This window comes from Eptatretus burgeri, chromosome 13, assembly GCF_056783735.1.
Source record: "Eptatretus burgeri isolate ZD-2024b chromosome 13, Ebu_testis_v1, whole genome shotgun sequence".
Lineage (NCBI taxonomy): Eukaryota > Metazoa > Chordata > Myxini > Myxiniformes > Myxinidae > Eptatretus > Eptatretus burgeri.
Genome location: NC_140973.1, coordinates 50806873 through 50822743, shown reverse-complemented (window position 1 = coordinate 50822743; position 15871 = coordinate 50806873). Strand labels below are relative to the sequence as shown.

Below are 15871 nucleotides of genomic sequence, written 5' to 3'. Positions count from 1 at the left end.
TGCTTTGCGGAGCTATTTTTTAAAATTCCTTATACATATTAATTGCTTTTCGCATTGCCACTGTGTCAGATCACATTAAATTGTTGGATTCAAGATTGTGTTGAATTCTTTACATACTGTTTTTGTATTTTATGTATTGCCTGAAGCATTGTCACTGTATGTTGTGAATTTGAATTCTGTGTACCATGGTTCAAATTATATATTTTCCATAACTGGTCATTCTTGCGGCTCCTTGTGCATTTCATTCCCGGCCGAATTGTTCAGTCGACCACCTCCAAAGGATGGCTACATTTTACAGAATAATTAATAAATCAAAATTCTTCCTGGGTTACTCTTGCATTGAACATTGTTCGGAGGTACGGGTTTGTGACAGAGCTTCTATTATGACATTTAATTGTCTCCACATCAGCTGATGCAGCTAAGATGTGAAAGTCTGAGATGTGGGGAAAAATTACAAGCAGTGAGGGTGGATATAGCAAGCAGTGCAACTTGGTGTCAAGGAATATCCAAGAAGACAAGGCTACTTGATAGTTGACACTTGCAGTTTGTTCAGGAATTTGGAATCTGTCCAGTGTCAGTGATCAATTGCCGACTCTTCATCCAAAGATAGCATGGGATTTTTTTTATTTTTTAACATCCACAGCTAATGTGAGCAAACAGGCCCTCAGATTGAAATCCATCTGAGGGATGGTGTACATTGTGACACCACACCCGGTGCGTTCCATGTCAAGTGCACACATTTTTCAGCGAAATTTTGACACATCGTCTCAGATTTCACTCTTTTTTGTGCAAGTGTTTGTATCCACGGTAAAACATTATGTGTCAATTTTCAGACCTGGGGGCCCATCGGGGCCCATTTTAGGGCCCCCCCAAATTTGGGCGCCCCGGGTTGAACCACAATCTTCCAGTGGCCATATCACAGGTTGTAGTGGTCAGATTTGGATGATCTTGGTATCAAAATGCTCGTAAAAGTGAGATCTTTCGAATAACGTAAAGTAAAATCACTCCAAAAGAGTAATTCAAAAAGTTATAGTTTGGGGTGCGCTTTGACCTTGGGCCCCCGCCCCCCAGGCAAACCGATGATCCCGATTTTTTTGTGTGAGAATACCCCTTCATATATTCCAACACCTCAGCATAAATTAAAATGGGATCTCAATGGGTTCAAGTGTGATGATGGTTTTATTGTTTGGGGTCCACATATAACTAATTCTTGATTCGACATTGCGCGACATTTGCCGTCATCGTTCCAATGTCGTCACCTGCTGGCAGGCGACTTTATGTCTGAAATTGACGATGATCATCTCTGGACTATTGTTTATATATGTATATATATATATATGTATTTATATATATATATATATATATATATATATATATATATATATATATATATATATACACACACACACACACACACACGAGGTGTTCAAAAAGTATCCAACCGTAATTTTTTGTGCGTAAACAAATGAAGCTAGGGAGGCGTGGTTTGGTGCACGTATGTAGGCGATCCTAATCCGTATGCGTGAATATTTTCCCGCCTGCAGAAGCTGTCAGTCGCCGACAGACCGCCGATGAGTGAGGAAGTGTAATTGAGCGCCGTCGGATTTTCGTTTTTGACAAAATGACGGAAAAACTTGAACAACGCTACTGCATCAAATTTTGTGTAAAGCTTGGCGATTCCCAAGTAGAAACGATCCGCAAGATTCAACAGGCCTTCGGAAATGAAGCAATGGGCACCACACAGTTAAAAGAGTGGTACAACCACTTCAAAGATGTTCGCACATCAGTAGAAAGTGAAGCACGTTCTGGTAGGCCCTCAACATCCTGAATTGAGATCGTCATTGACCAAGTGAGGACCCTGCTGATGCAGGATCGTAGAATCACAATCTGAGAACCTGCAGACGAGGCGGGCTTCAGCATTGGATCCGTTCATTCCATTGTAACTGAGGATTTGGGCTTAAGGAGAATCTCAGTGAAGTTCGTGCCAAAGCTGCTAACGATCGAGCAGAAGCAACTCCATTTGGAGATCGCACAGGACATGCTGGAGACTGAACAATGATCCCAACTTCTTCAACACAGTGATCACTGGCGATGAGACCACAGTGATCAGTCATTTTGTCAAAAATGAAAATCCGACTGCGCTCACTTACACTTCCTCACTCATCGGCGGTCTGTCAGCGACTGACAGCTTCTGCAGGCGGGAAAATATTCACGCATACGAATTAGGATCGCCTACATACGTGCACTAAACCACGCCTCCCTAGCTTCATTTGTTTACGCACAAAAAATTAAGGTTGGATACTTTTTGAACACACCTCGTGTATATATATATATATATATATATATATATATATATATATATATATATATATATATATATATATATATATATATATATATATATATATATATATATATATTGAATCATTTGCGAAAAATTATTGTGTCTACTGATTTTTAAGTGTACATTTTTTGTATAACCATCATTGAATTAAGTTATAAATGGGCTAATCTCAGTTTTTGCATATTTTGCAGTAAGCATGGCGACTGAAGATCGAAAGGAGTTCCGAAAATACTGTTGCGATCCGTTCAGCTGCCATAAAACGAAACAACAAAAAGATATTCGCAATGTGTCAAATGATATGTTGATGAAATTTTCTTCAAAGGTGAAAAAGATGACAGACTTTGTACTTCGTGCAGAAAAAAACTCTCAGTTGTCACCAGAGCGTATTGAAGAATCATCTTCGACCAGTTCGAAATTATCATCAGAAGGTACTCTCGAAGGCATTGCAGAATCTATTTTGACAGATGAGGATGAGGAGGTTTTTGAGCGAGAAGCAGAAGTTGACCTATTAAACCTGTTGTTATCGATGATAGGCGAAAGCCCATTCGACAAACCAAAGGCGGAAAGGAACCCAGGGTATGTTCCTGAAAAGCAAAGTAAAGTGGAAGATTCTGTGCGAATGAAATTAGAACTAGTTGCTAGACCAAGCACTGTGGAGAAAACACAAAATACAGCGTCAAAATGTGATGAAAACTGCATGCCAGAGGTGATCAAAAGCCTGAACGAAAAATACGGTTTCGAGCTGTTCAGAGCAAATACGTATACTAACAATATTTGCTCGGAATATGAGCATCAGAGGGATGATGAGTGAATTCAGTTGCTCCCAAAGAATGGCTGTGCAAGCCAAAAACTTGGAGAAAGAAAATGGTATGCTATTGTCTCCAAATCCCAAACAGGGTAAAATATTGCCTGACGAAGTGAAATCCGCCGTAACCGAATTTTATCGAAGTGATGAAGTCAGCCGAATAATGCTGGGAAAAAAGGACTGTGTGGTGGTCAGGAATGAACATGGAAAAGACAAAATTCAAAAGCGCCTGGTACGAAACAATCTCAAGGGACTGTTTCAGAAATTCAAAGAAATGAACCCTGGCTTGAAAGTTGGATTTGCGAAGTTCGACATGCTCCGCCCCTCGGAGTGTGTCCTGGCCGGTTCAGGCGGTACACACAGTGTATGTACGATACATCAAAATGTGAAACTCAGGATGTTTGGTTCCAAAATGCCACAGATAGCCGAACTTCCTTGCTATCATCATGTGATAGCATGCATAGTTTGAAACCCAGCACAACCGGCATGGTATTTCAGAACTTGTGAAAGTTGCCCATAAATTGAAGACTTCAAAACCGAGCGACTGAGTTCTTATGAACTAGAGGATATTGATGAAATTCAGTTTAAACGGTGGACATCCACCAACAGATCTGAACTGAGCTCCATGGTCCTGCCTTTGGAAGAATTCATTAATCAATTCTGTGAACGCACGGTGAAATTAGTGAGACACGACTTCATTGCCAAGGCCCAATCTCAGTTTCTGAAAAATAAGAAAGACGACATCGGTGAAGGAGAATTTGTCATTATTGGAGACTTCTCAGAGAACTATTCGTTTGTCGTACAGGATGCGGCCCAAGGATTCCATTGGAACTTCTCTCAAGCGACAATTCACCCCTGGGTTTACTATTTCAAATCGGACGATGACAAATTAAACCACGATTCGTTCACGATTATATCAGAATGCAATACTCACGACGTTGTCTCAGTCCACCTCTTCCAAAGAATGCTCATTGAACACTTGAAATCTAGCTTTGGAAATGTAAAGAATCTTAACTATTTCTCAGACGGTTGCGCTGGCCAATATTAGAATTGCAAAGTCTTCATAAACCTATGTCGTCACAAATCAGAGTATGGTATTGATGCAGAATGGCATTTTTTTGCCACAAGTCATGGCAAGGACCCTTCAGATGGCGTGGGAGGTACAGTCAAACGAGAAGCAACACGTGAGAGCCTGCGTAGACCTTACGATAGTCAAATTATTTCTCCAAAAGATCTTTTCGCCTTTGCTGAAAATGGTTTGAATGAAATGAAGTTCGGTTACGGGATCCAAGAGGCGTATGACGAGGAAGAACGAAATCTGGAAGAAAGGTTAAAAACGGCCAAAACCATAACTGGAACTCAAAAACTTCAAGCTATCATCCCTATTTCTGAAACTGCTCTTCAAGTACGCAAATTCAGCCTTAGCGAGGAACACCATATCAAGTCAGCTATTTCAAAATCTACACCAACTTTTAACGGGAAACTCTCAGTTTATGTCACAGTGCACTATGATGGAAAATGGTGGCTTGCCTGCATCATGGAAGCCTTTCAGGACACTCATGAAGTGAAAGTGAATTTTTTTCATCCAAACGGGCCCACAAATAGTTTCTTTTTTCCTGACATTGAAGATCACTGCATTTTAGACATTTCTGATATACTTCTTTCCATAGAACCAAAAACTGCTACAGGTAGAACCTACACAATCAGTAAAAAAAGAAACACAGCTGTCAAATAAAACATTGGTTGGCAAAAAATCTTGACTATAATATGCTAGGAAAAACTCTTTCTCATACTAGTATCGCTTCCAGTTCCTGCATGTGCATGTGGAAAATTTATGTACAATATACTGATATAGTGTATTGGAAATCTTGTGTTCAAATATTGTGCAATGTATTGTGGCGTATTGTGTGTCCAGCACCCGAGTCCCCGAATAATAAAACCATCATCACACTTGAACCCATTGAGATCCCTTTTTCATTTATGCGGAGGTGTTGGAGTATATGAAGGGGTATTCTCACATGAAAAAAAATCGGGACCATCGGTTTGGCTGGGGAGCGGGGGCCCAAGGTCAAAGGGCGCCCCAAACTATAACTTTTTAAATTACTGTTTCGGAGTGATTTTACTTCACGCGATTCGAAAGATCTCGCTTTTACGAGCATTTTGATACCAAGATCAGCCAAATCGGACCACAAAAACCTGTGATATGGCCACTGGAAGATTGTGGGGCAGCCGGGGGCACCCAAATTTGGGGGGCCCCTAAAATGGGCCCCGATGGGCCCACAGGTTTAAAAGTTGGTATTTTGAGTTTTTTCACCCAAGTGAATAAATGACCAACATATGGGGAGAAAATGAGGTATTAGTGTCGGGAGGGTGTGTACACTTCACATGGAATGCCCCACTCCTTCTTGTGAAGCTTAAATCCAGCAGATTATAGTTTGGGTCAGGAATCAAACCAAGATGAGAAAGTTCAAAGACGAGTCTTTTACTTTTGTTGCACTCTGTCAGACTCCAAAACACTGTACAGTCACACTTAGTATTACTCATGTGGGGCTGTCAGAAGAGTTTAGAGATATGTGTGCTCACCATTGAGCTGTCTCCTCAGGGTTCAAATCTTTCACCTAGGGTGTTTCTTATGTACGGCATCGGGAAGGCATTAAGCCGGACAACCCATCTGCCAGCACTGATCATTGCTGGACTTTAATGATCCCACTGTTTCTTTTGCAAAAGGAAGAGTTTATCGCAGGAAGCCCATTATAACTCACAAACTCCTACTCCAAACCTAGAGGGAACTGCATCAGCTGTATGCCCAGCAATGATGCAAATCAGCAGCCATATGAATAAACTAGAAGAGCACTTGGTAGAGAGCATACCTCCGCCACATAATGCCTGATCCACGAGAACATATTGGGCCCAATACATTTTTAAAATATCATGCTATGCAGTACTATATCGTTTTTGGCCCTATCTATCAATGGTGAAGAATTACTTTGAAATCAAATAATTGTCGTATCTAAATCCGGATTCGGATCTTCACCAAAATCGGATCAATTTGACCTTGTGACACACCCAACCTGTCCACCAAGTTTCATCCGAATCCATGCACAACTTTTTGAGATATCGTGCTATATATCATTTTTAGCCCTATCTCTCAATGGTGAAGAATCACTTTTTAAAATTCTTGGAGTCGGATCCGGATATTCACCGAAATCGAATCAATTCGTCCTTGTCACACACCCAACCTGTCCACCAAGTTTCATCCGAATCCATCCACAACTTTGTAAGATATCGTGTGATACAATAGGTTTCACCCCATCTCTCAATGGTGAAGAATCACTGAAAAAATTATTGGATCCGGATCCGGATCCGGATCTTCACCAAAATTGAATCAAATCTTTCCACCCAACATGTCCACCAAATTTCATCCGAATCCGTCCACAACTTTTTGAGATATTGTGCTGCATATCGTTTTTGGCCCTATCTCTCAATGGTGAAGAATCACTTTAAAATTATAGTCGTCAGATCTGGATCCAGATTTTCCCCAAAATCGAATCAGTTCGTCCTTGTCACACGCCGAACCTGTCCACAAAATTTCATTCAGATCAGTCAACAACTTTTTATCCCCCGCCACGTGGCGGAAGGGGGATATTGTTGTCACCCGGGTCGTCCGTCCGTCCGTCCGTCCGTCCGTCCGGCTGGCTGGGCGTCAACATTTATAGCTGTGAGTGCGATAACTCATAAACTGTTCGCCATATCGATTTGAAATTTGGGTCACACATATACCACCTGAAAAGGAAGAACACTATTGATTTCGGGTGTGGCCGGACCCAAGATGGCCGACTGGGGCGGCCATCTTGAAAAAAGGTTTTTTGTAATAAATGGAAAACCACTTATCTGATTTCAATTATTTTTGGTTACTACATTCCTCACCCCTGGGGAACTTTGTCCAACATGGTTTCGGCCCGCTCGGATATCCAATATGGCCGCCAGGCAGCCATGTTGAAAAAAACGATGTTATCGCGATATAGGCTCTAATTTTTTTTCTTTTCTGATGAAACTTGCTGGAAATGTAGGTAACGGAATGAAGTAGGTTGCTATTGAATTTCGGCCATGTCGAACATCCAATATGGCCGCCAGGCAGCCATCTTGAAAATTGACATTATTCAATGGTGGGGGATTCCCCATCTCTGATGGGTATGTTTAGGATATCCTGTGCATAGACAAACAGACAGAAAGGGGTGAAAACATAACCTCCTTCACCTTCGGTGGCAGAGGTAATTAATAGATTACTGGAGTATTTTTTCACATGGGTTGGACATCCCACCTGCAGGCCATGTGATGGAGATTAACAGGTTCAATGAGGAGCATATCTGTAGAATGCATGATTAAAAGTCTTTATCCTCATACAATGAACTACAGTACACCTGAAACTTATTGCGGGGTGAAATGTTTGAATAGGTTCAAAAATGGAAGCAGGAAACAATTTTGGGGAGGCTTTTATTAAGGTAGGTGCATGTGCGTGTGCGTGTGCGTGTGTTTGTGTGTCGTGGGACATCATGAAGTGTTGTGAATCCATCCCATGCAATTAAGCAAGGTGCTCGACCCATGCGGTTTTAAAGACCAATTGTTGCTCAAGGTATCATACGTACTCAGAGGAGGTACATACATATAGACAACAAAGCGTCAAATTTAGTTTCTCATCGGGACGACGTACTCCATGATACGATGCAAAATCCTTTTACCTATCGAAGGCGATGGCATCAAGATGTGAATGACTGTTTAAAGTTTAAAGACCCTGTTGAAACTGTTATTGAAATGACATTTTATTACCAGTTGTTAGTAATGAATCTTACTCGCAACCATCTTACATTCACAGGATTCTCTAAACGAATGCGGACGAAGACGGAATCCCTGGAGATGGACAATTTAAAACGGAAGCGACTTTTTCAGATTCAAAGAAAAACATTGAGAGACCTTTATGAGGAAAACCAAGTCGCGTACTCGACCTCCAATAGATGTTATTATTGCTATCATAATTACTATTATATCAATGAACCACAGACATACCGGCAGTAATCATTGGTGCTGCCTGTGCCTCCAACCAAAAGCACGGCTGCTGGAGCACGTGTGTCGTACACAATCTACGCACATGTACCTGTTGGTGTGATTGAAAAGCGCGATGTGGAAGGACGTACCGATGGTGGGTCTTGCGCACAACAAGGCTGGGTCTTCAGCGGTGTGCCGATCCACACCAGGAAGCCCATCCACACTTTATTCGACGAGGACTGCGTTTGGCAAAAGGAGCACAACTGTTGCCCGTGGCAAGCCGCGCACAAAAAGGTCGGAAAAGGTCGTTCAGCATTCATTTCCGCCCCCCACCGACACCAGCCAGGAACGGCGAAGGCAGTGGGTGCGTCAACTGCCACCTATTGTTTGCTATCGTGCTGGTGCCGGGTTTGTTATATGGGTGTGTCGGTCCATGTGCTCCGTCCCACATCGATGCAGGATGTGTGTGTGTGTGTATGTGTGTGTGTGTGTGTGTGTGTGTGTGTGTGTGTGTGTGTGTGTGTGTGTGTGTGTGTGTGTGTGTGTGTGTGTGTGTGTGTGTGTGTGTGTGTGTGTGTGTGTGTGTGTTTTGGCTTCAAAGTTTCAACAATTATTAGTATTTGAGCACATTAAGGAATTTGTTTTTAAAAGTTGGTTTGTAGAAAAGACCTCTTTTTAAGTAATGATCTCAATGTGGGAGAGGAGGTGGATGGAGGTTGGACAGCATTTGGGGACAAGCTGACAAGTGCCCATAACATGGTGTTTACAACAATACCACGGAGAGTTGAAGTTCGGGATAGTAGAGCAAGACTTAGATTTAAGGAATTCAAATTTTGAGGGTACGAGAAGAGAGCTGGGGTGCTGTCGATTGGGAGAGGCTAACAAGAAGGCAATCGGCAACAGAGAAATGGGAAACCTTCAAGAAGCAAATGTGTAGAATGCAAAGTAGGAACATTAGTTTCGTCTTGGCTTAACTGTTAAGGTGGCTGCCTTAAGATCTTCGGGTCTTGAATTTAAGCCCCGGTCATGTCGTTAAATAATACCAGTTGGGTTGTTTCAGCCTGTGATCCTTCCAAGGTCGGCAAAATGAGTACCATCTTACCAGAAACAGGGGGGCAGTGCATCGGTGGCACAGCCGCACTCCCAGAAATGATGCAACCAGCAGCAACAGGCTGCATACAAAATGATAGAAAGTCGGCATACTCCAGTGAAGTGTAAAACGAGGTTGAAAGAGGCCAGGGTGGTTGAGTAGTGAGACAAGGAGTGCTATTAAGGAGAGGCAGAGGCCATTTATTAGGTACTAGCAAATACCACCCTTCGCTTCGCTGACAGGAATACTAAAGACGGGGGAGGGGGGGAGAAAAAGAAGGGGAAGACAAAGAGAGTGGTGGGGGAGAGAGTGAGGAGGTGGAGGAAGAGTGAGGAGGGGTGGTAGGGCGAGGAGGGAGAGTGAGGAGGGGTGTGGGAAGGGAAAGCAGCGAGAGGTAAGCGGAAGGGAAAGCAGACGTGTGGTGGAGCGTTAATTATGATTCATACTGTCTCATCAAAATGCTTCTGCATTGAATAGCAGTGATGATGGAAACAAAATAATGTCTGAAATCAATTTTCTACCGGCCATTCTATAAATACCGCCTGGAGACAAACACAGCTCAGACACGTCTGGAGACGAACATCGCTCAGAGACAAACTCCTTTCCGGACATAAACACTGCCCGGACACATGCGGAGCCAAGCTGTCGGGACACAAACACCAATCAGACATGTCCGGAGACAAACCTTCATCCAGAAATAAACACCGTCCGGACGCATCTGGAGCCAAGCTGTCCGGAGACAAACACAGCTCGGACATGCCTGGAGAAAAACTCCCATACAGACATAAACACTGCCCAGACACGTCCAAAGACAAACAACGCCGGACACGTCCAGAGACAAACACCACCTGGAGACAAACACCGCCCAGCCGTCTCCGGATCTAAGCTGTCTGGAGACAAACACCACTTGGACACATCCGGAGACAAACACTACCCAGAGATAAACATCGCCTGGACAGAGAGGGAGAGAGGGAGAGAGGGAGAGAGGGAGAGAGGGAGAGAGGGAGAGAGGGAGAGAGGGAGAGAGGGAGAGAGGGAGAGAGGGAGAGAGGGAGAGAGGGAGAGAGGGAGAGAGGGAGAGAGGGAGAGAGGGAGAGAGGGAGAGAGGGAGAGAGGGAGAGAGAGAGAGAGAGAGAGAGAGAGAGAGAGAGAGAGAGAGAGAGAGAGAGAGAGAGAGAGAGAGAGAGAGAGAGAGAGAGAGGGAGAGGAGTTAGCAGAGAGAACATGTTATGCTTTGTGAACAACACACAAACGTGCGCACAGTATTAGTGGCTGGCTCATATTGGCAATTCTTCAGGAATCGGAAGATTGCAGTTGGTAGGATTACGGACTACAGTACGTACTGTATACAACCCAAAACCCTTGAGTAGCTTTCACCCTTGTTTTGGGGGAATTTCAATCAACAAATTATAAAAACAACGTTGCAGTATAGATGTTTCAGGGAGATGTGCATATTCAATAATCCTTATAAACAGCTGCCAATCATCATGTGACGAGTGGAAAAAAAAAATTGGCTCTGTAATTTAGAAAACAAGTTAATATGGCAAACTATTCGAAAATCAGGTGTCATCAAATATATTTTGCTTTGAAACTCACAAAGAGAAAACATATAACCTTTGTAAATCATGTACCTCTACCTTGTCACAACTGCCGACTGCACATTCCGATCGGGACACGAACTGTATTGCCATCAACTGTAGGGCAGTCAGTAAGTGGCTTATACACTCAAGTAAGCACTCTAATTAAATGGTTGATAAGGAACGGCAGGCCAGGCTGTGGTGGCACACCATATAGAATCCCTTTAACTTTAAATCCCGTCTTTACCGTGCCCGCAGCAGTGAAATAAATTAAATGAATTCGTTCAAATAATCACTTTATCCACAAAAGAGTTGCTCTTTAAATGTAGACCAACCCTGGAGACGTCGCAAAGTTTAATCGCCCGTGAAATAAATATTGCAGATAAACAGCCATGTTGCCTGCTCGTCTCTGCACATGACACGTGGTACATCGGTTCAAGGTCCGCGCAAACGTTACTTCATTTTAAAACGTCCGTTTTTCACTAGATTTGCTTCGATTCCCTGTCGAGCACCTTGCGAAACCTCCAAAAATATAGACATAGATTTGGCAGATGCTATGGATAAGCAGTCCCTCTGGGGGACAGGGCACGCCGACAAGCAGTGAGAGCATTAAATCATATAGCTCATTGAAGCTGGTTAATTTTGGCACATTCCGAAATCTTTTGTTTACTCCATATAATTCTCCGACTAGTGGAAAAAGATGAGTTTATTGCTTGGGAAATTTCACATTTTCTTGTGTATATATGGAGAAGGAGGGACTTAGTTATAAGACTTGTTATTTCTTTAAATTATCAGATTTCACTCCAGATTTTGAAACTTATTTAGTCTGGATATTATCCGATCCCCAAAGCAAAAATAATATTTCGATGATATACTTTAATTAGTCCGTGAGAGTAGATTGTGGAAAATTACATCATATAATGCATGAAATTACTCCAAGATCCTAATTTGAAAACTACAGCACTAACAAAAGCTATATTATATATATATATATATATATATATATATATATATATATATATATATATATATATATATATATATATATATATATACAGTGATTCGTAGCTATGATGAACATGATAATGTGAGTGAGGAAGGTGAAAAAATAACAAAAAAAAAAAAAAAAACTTTATCATTGTGAGAAAGAAAAAAAAAAAGTCAAGGCCTGCTGAAGCAGGCCAAAAAAAGTGTGGTAGCTTCAGACCCCAACAAAGTTAACCAGGATATGCCTGAAAACCCCAGAGAGAGAGAGAGCGAGAGAGAGAGAGAGAGAGAGAGAGAGAGAGAGAGAGAGAGAGAGAGAGAGAGAGAGAGAGAGAGAGAGAGAGAGAGAGAGAGAGAGAGAGAGAGAGAGAGAGAGAGAGAGAGAGAGAGAGAGAGAGAGAGAGAGAGAGAGAGAGAGATGGCCGAGAATGGCACATGATAAAGGATATAATTAAATAAGGCTGTTAATTAACTTCAAAAGGGGTGTTTTGATGAACCTAAACACCCAATTTTCAGTCATGCACTTTCTTGGAGTTTTTGAAGTCTGCATGCAAAGTTTCAGGCTCGTAGGTTTCATGGTTTTGGAGTTATGGAGGAGACACGCTGACATTGGTGGGGAGGAGACACACTATTGTTAGGTCAGGCCAGATTAGATCTGTGACTGGTGACAGGTACCATGTAAACCTGCACTAATCTGTTTCATGGACGGGTTGTCGGTGACTCAACCGTCTCCCCCACCATGTCCTGGTGAGGAGGGTGTATGGATATGAACACCCAGCAGGATTAAAAACAAAACCAGTCAAAGGGCAGAGGAGTTCCTTGTGAACCAACGACCATCCATGTCTAGTACCCAACTGTGTCTGCAGACATCCTCCTGCAATTTGGTTACTCTTTTTAGTAGGTTGGTGACAGGATTTGCATTCCGGCCACTGCAAAACCCTTCATGCTCCAAAACACAAGAAAAACGCAAAGAAAATTGAAAACTCACTCCGTGGGAGTACCTCCTGTGCAGCCTCCCTTTGCAGGGCAGCTCACCCGATGACGGGATTGGGGCAAAGCATTTTGAATCCCCACTCTGAGGATAGGAGGAAAAACATGGGGTAACCCTCCTGGGGCAGACTGCTGTAATGTGTGTCAGGGTGGTGCTGAGGTGTCGTCCACCAGATGGTGGTCTCCTTGGGTTAACCTGAGTCAGTCCCTTCGGGTGGGTTCCTGGAATATCCTATCATGAAGAGAAGATGATCACCTATCTCTGCTATCATCTGAGCTAAAGCATTTGAACATTGGTATTGTAGCAATCTCTGAGGTTTGAAGACCAGATAGTGGCAAGATCGTGGCGGGTAGTTAAACCGACTCTTGGTCTGGTCACTCTGATGGTTACAATGCTCAAAGAGTTGCTGTAGCTGTGCCAAATAAGCTGCCCCAATGATAATTGAGGTAACACTGGTCAACAAGCGTATTGAGACAAAGGATTTATCACTCCTTGGGTGTCCTTTCCCTGGTCTCTGTATACGTTCCAACTGAGGTGAGTGATCTCACCATGAAGGACGCATTCTATGCCACCCTCAAGTCTGTGGTTGATCAGTGCCCCAGGTGAGATACTGTTCTAATTTTTGGGGATTTCGATGCATCGAATGGAACTGATAGGGCTGGTTATGGGACGTGTGTTGGCCCCTATGGGTCTGGAACTGTGAACCAGAATAGCACAAAGTTCCTTGACTTTGCAAGAAGTCATGGACTTAGCATGGCTGGTTCAGGTTCATCCCTGCATTTGGGATGCCAACGCTGGTGGTGTGGCAACGGAGATTGACCATGTGCTTGTTGATGGTAACTGAAGGATTAACCAGAACTGCAGGATCTTCCGAAGTGCTCAGTTCCTCAATACTGACCACAGGTTTGCAGTAGCAACACAGAAGTTGCAGCTTAAATCCGAGAGAATAGTACTATCCCAGCCTAGGCTGGATGTTGGCAAGCTCAAGGATGAGAGGGTAGCTGAGGAGTTTGTGAACAGGCTGAGTGGAGATTTGGGGGGTCTGGGTGCTTTGGGGGATCCTGAAGAGTTGTGGAGTGCCTTCAAGACCACCGTCCTTGATGTTGCCAGTGGATGTCTTAGAACTCACCGCCGGGCGAAGAAGAATTTTGTCTCTCAAGGTATGCTATCAACCATTGACCAGAGTCACAGGGCCAGGCTTCATGGCAGAGCTGGGCTGTTCAGGGAGTTGAGGCACAAAACTGTACGTGCATTGAGGGTGGACAAGGAGGCCCATGTGCGAAGAATCTGTGAGGGGCGAGAACATCACTTGTGGTCAAGTGATTCTCGTCCTGCCTACTGGGGAATTTGCGCATTGCGTTCCTCCAAGTCCATCGCTCGGTGTACTGCAGTTAGAGTGAAGGGTGGTGGGCTCTTGTCAGAGGAGTCTGAAGTGAAGACCCGCTGGGCCGGTTACTTTGAGCGGCTGTACCAGGCTGGTCCACCAGCTGTTGAGTTGGATGTTACTATCTATTGCTGACACTCAAATAAATGGTGATCCACCTTCGTTTGTGGAAATGCAGGCTGGAGTTGAAATGGGGTAAAGCTCCTGGGATCTGTGGAAACTATGATGAACTTCTCAAGGCTGTTGAAGCGTAGTACTCATCTCGTTGCATGCATTTCTGTGCTCTGCCTGGAACACAGGCATTATCCCAAATGAATGGAAGAGGGGCCTTTTTGTCCCTCTCTGGAAAGGGAAGGGTGATCGCCAGGGCTGCAACAACTACCGAGGCGTGACGCTGCTATCAGTGCCGGGCAAGGTCTTTGTTCGGATAATTCTTGATAGGGTTGGTCACCATCTGCTTGAGCACCAGCGTCCAGAGCAGTCAGGCTTTACACAAATGAGGTTAACGATTGACCGTATCCTTGCTCTTCGGGTCCTCACCGAACGCAGTTGAGAGTTTTGGCAGGGGCTGCTCGCAACCCTTGTTGATCTCTGTAAAGCGTTTGATTCAGTGAATCGGGATGTCCTCTGGAGGATTCTTGGTCTTCGTGGGGTGCCACCAAAACTGATCAATCTGATGTCTGAACTCTACTCTGGTACTGAGAGTGCTGTGTGATGTGGTGGTACCATCTATGACTTATTTCCAGTTGTTACTGGAGTTTGTCAGGGGTGTGTGCTGGCCCCTACACTTTTCAGCACTTGTATGGACTGGATTCTGGAGAGGATGTCTGAGAGATCAGGCTGCGGTGCATCATTTGGGGATGTCAAGATCTCTGACCTTGATTTAGCAGATGATGCAGTCATATTTGTGGAGATTCTGGATACCTTTCGAGGGCCCTCGAGGTGCTGAATGAGGAATTAGAGTCTCTGGGATTATGGGTTTCCTGGGTCAAAACGAAGATCCAGGCTTTCAATGGCATATTGGATGCTGCTATCCTGTCTTTACCAGTTTGTGTTGAGGATGTTGAAATCACTGAGAGGTTCACTTACCTTGGCAATGATATCCATGTCTCAGCTGGCTGTGAGCCAGAGGTCAATGGGCGTCTGGGTCGGGCCTGGGGAGTCATGGATTCACTGGATCATGGGGTGTGTTGCTGTCTGTACCTGTGCAGGAGGACAGAAGTCCAAGTCTTTAGGTTATTGGTGCTTCCAGTCTTGCTCTCAGACGTGAAACTTGGACTCTCACCAGGGATCTGAGACGGAAACTTAAGTCCTTTTTACCAGGTCTCTTCGGCGAATCCCTGGCTATCGCTGGTTGGTCTTTGTGTCCAACGAGCGGTTGCTGAGAGACTCAAATCAGATTTGTTACTTGCATAGTCCGTGAGCGTCAGCTGCGGCTGTATGTCCTGATGCTGATCCTGCTCACCAGATTCTCTCAGCGAGGGAGCCCCGTGAGTGGAGGAGGCCAATGGGCCGTTCCTGTGCCTCATGGTTGCAGCAGGTTGATCAGCATCTCAAGAAGATGGAGATGGGCCAGGAATCTGCCTGGGGGATGGCCAGACAGAGGCCCCTAGAGTACAGGTGGAAAGTGGACGCAGCAACGTGCTGCTC

The 15871-nt window shown here is 44.0% G+C and overlaps 1 protein-coding gene across 9 annotated transcripts in view; it reads right to left on the bottom strand.

Annotated features, from left to right (window-relative positions):
• The window catches only part of EOGT (EGF domain specific O-linked N-acetylglucosamine transferase), a 114970-nt gene that overhangs the window by 88768 nt on the left and 10331 nt on the right, over positions 1 to 15871 (bottom strand). For 2 of the 9 annotated variants that reach the window (XM_085850633.1, XM_085850632.1), the window contains exon 1: positions 8302 to 8591. The exons of 2 other annotated variants lie outside the window; for them this stretch is intronic. In XM_085850633.1, coding sequence (XP_085706759.1) covers positions 8302 to 8512 — 211 coding nt within the window. In that variant the 5' untranslated portion in view covers positions 8513 to 8591. Of the gene's footprint in view, positions 1 to 8301; positions 8595 to 15871 lie in introns of those variants that run through there. 5 more of the 9 variants (XM_085850634.1, XM_085850639.1, XM_085850635.1 and 2 more) reach the window with 5 other exon arrangements.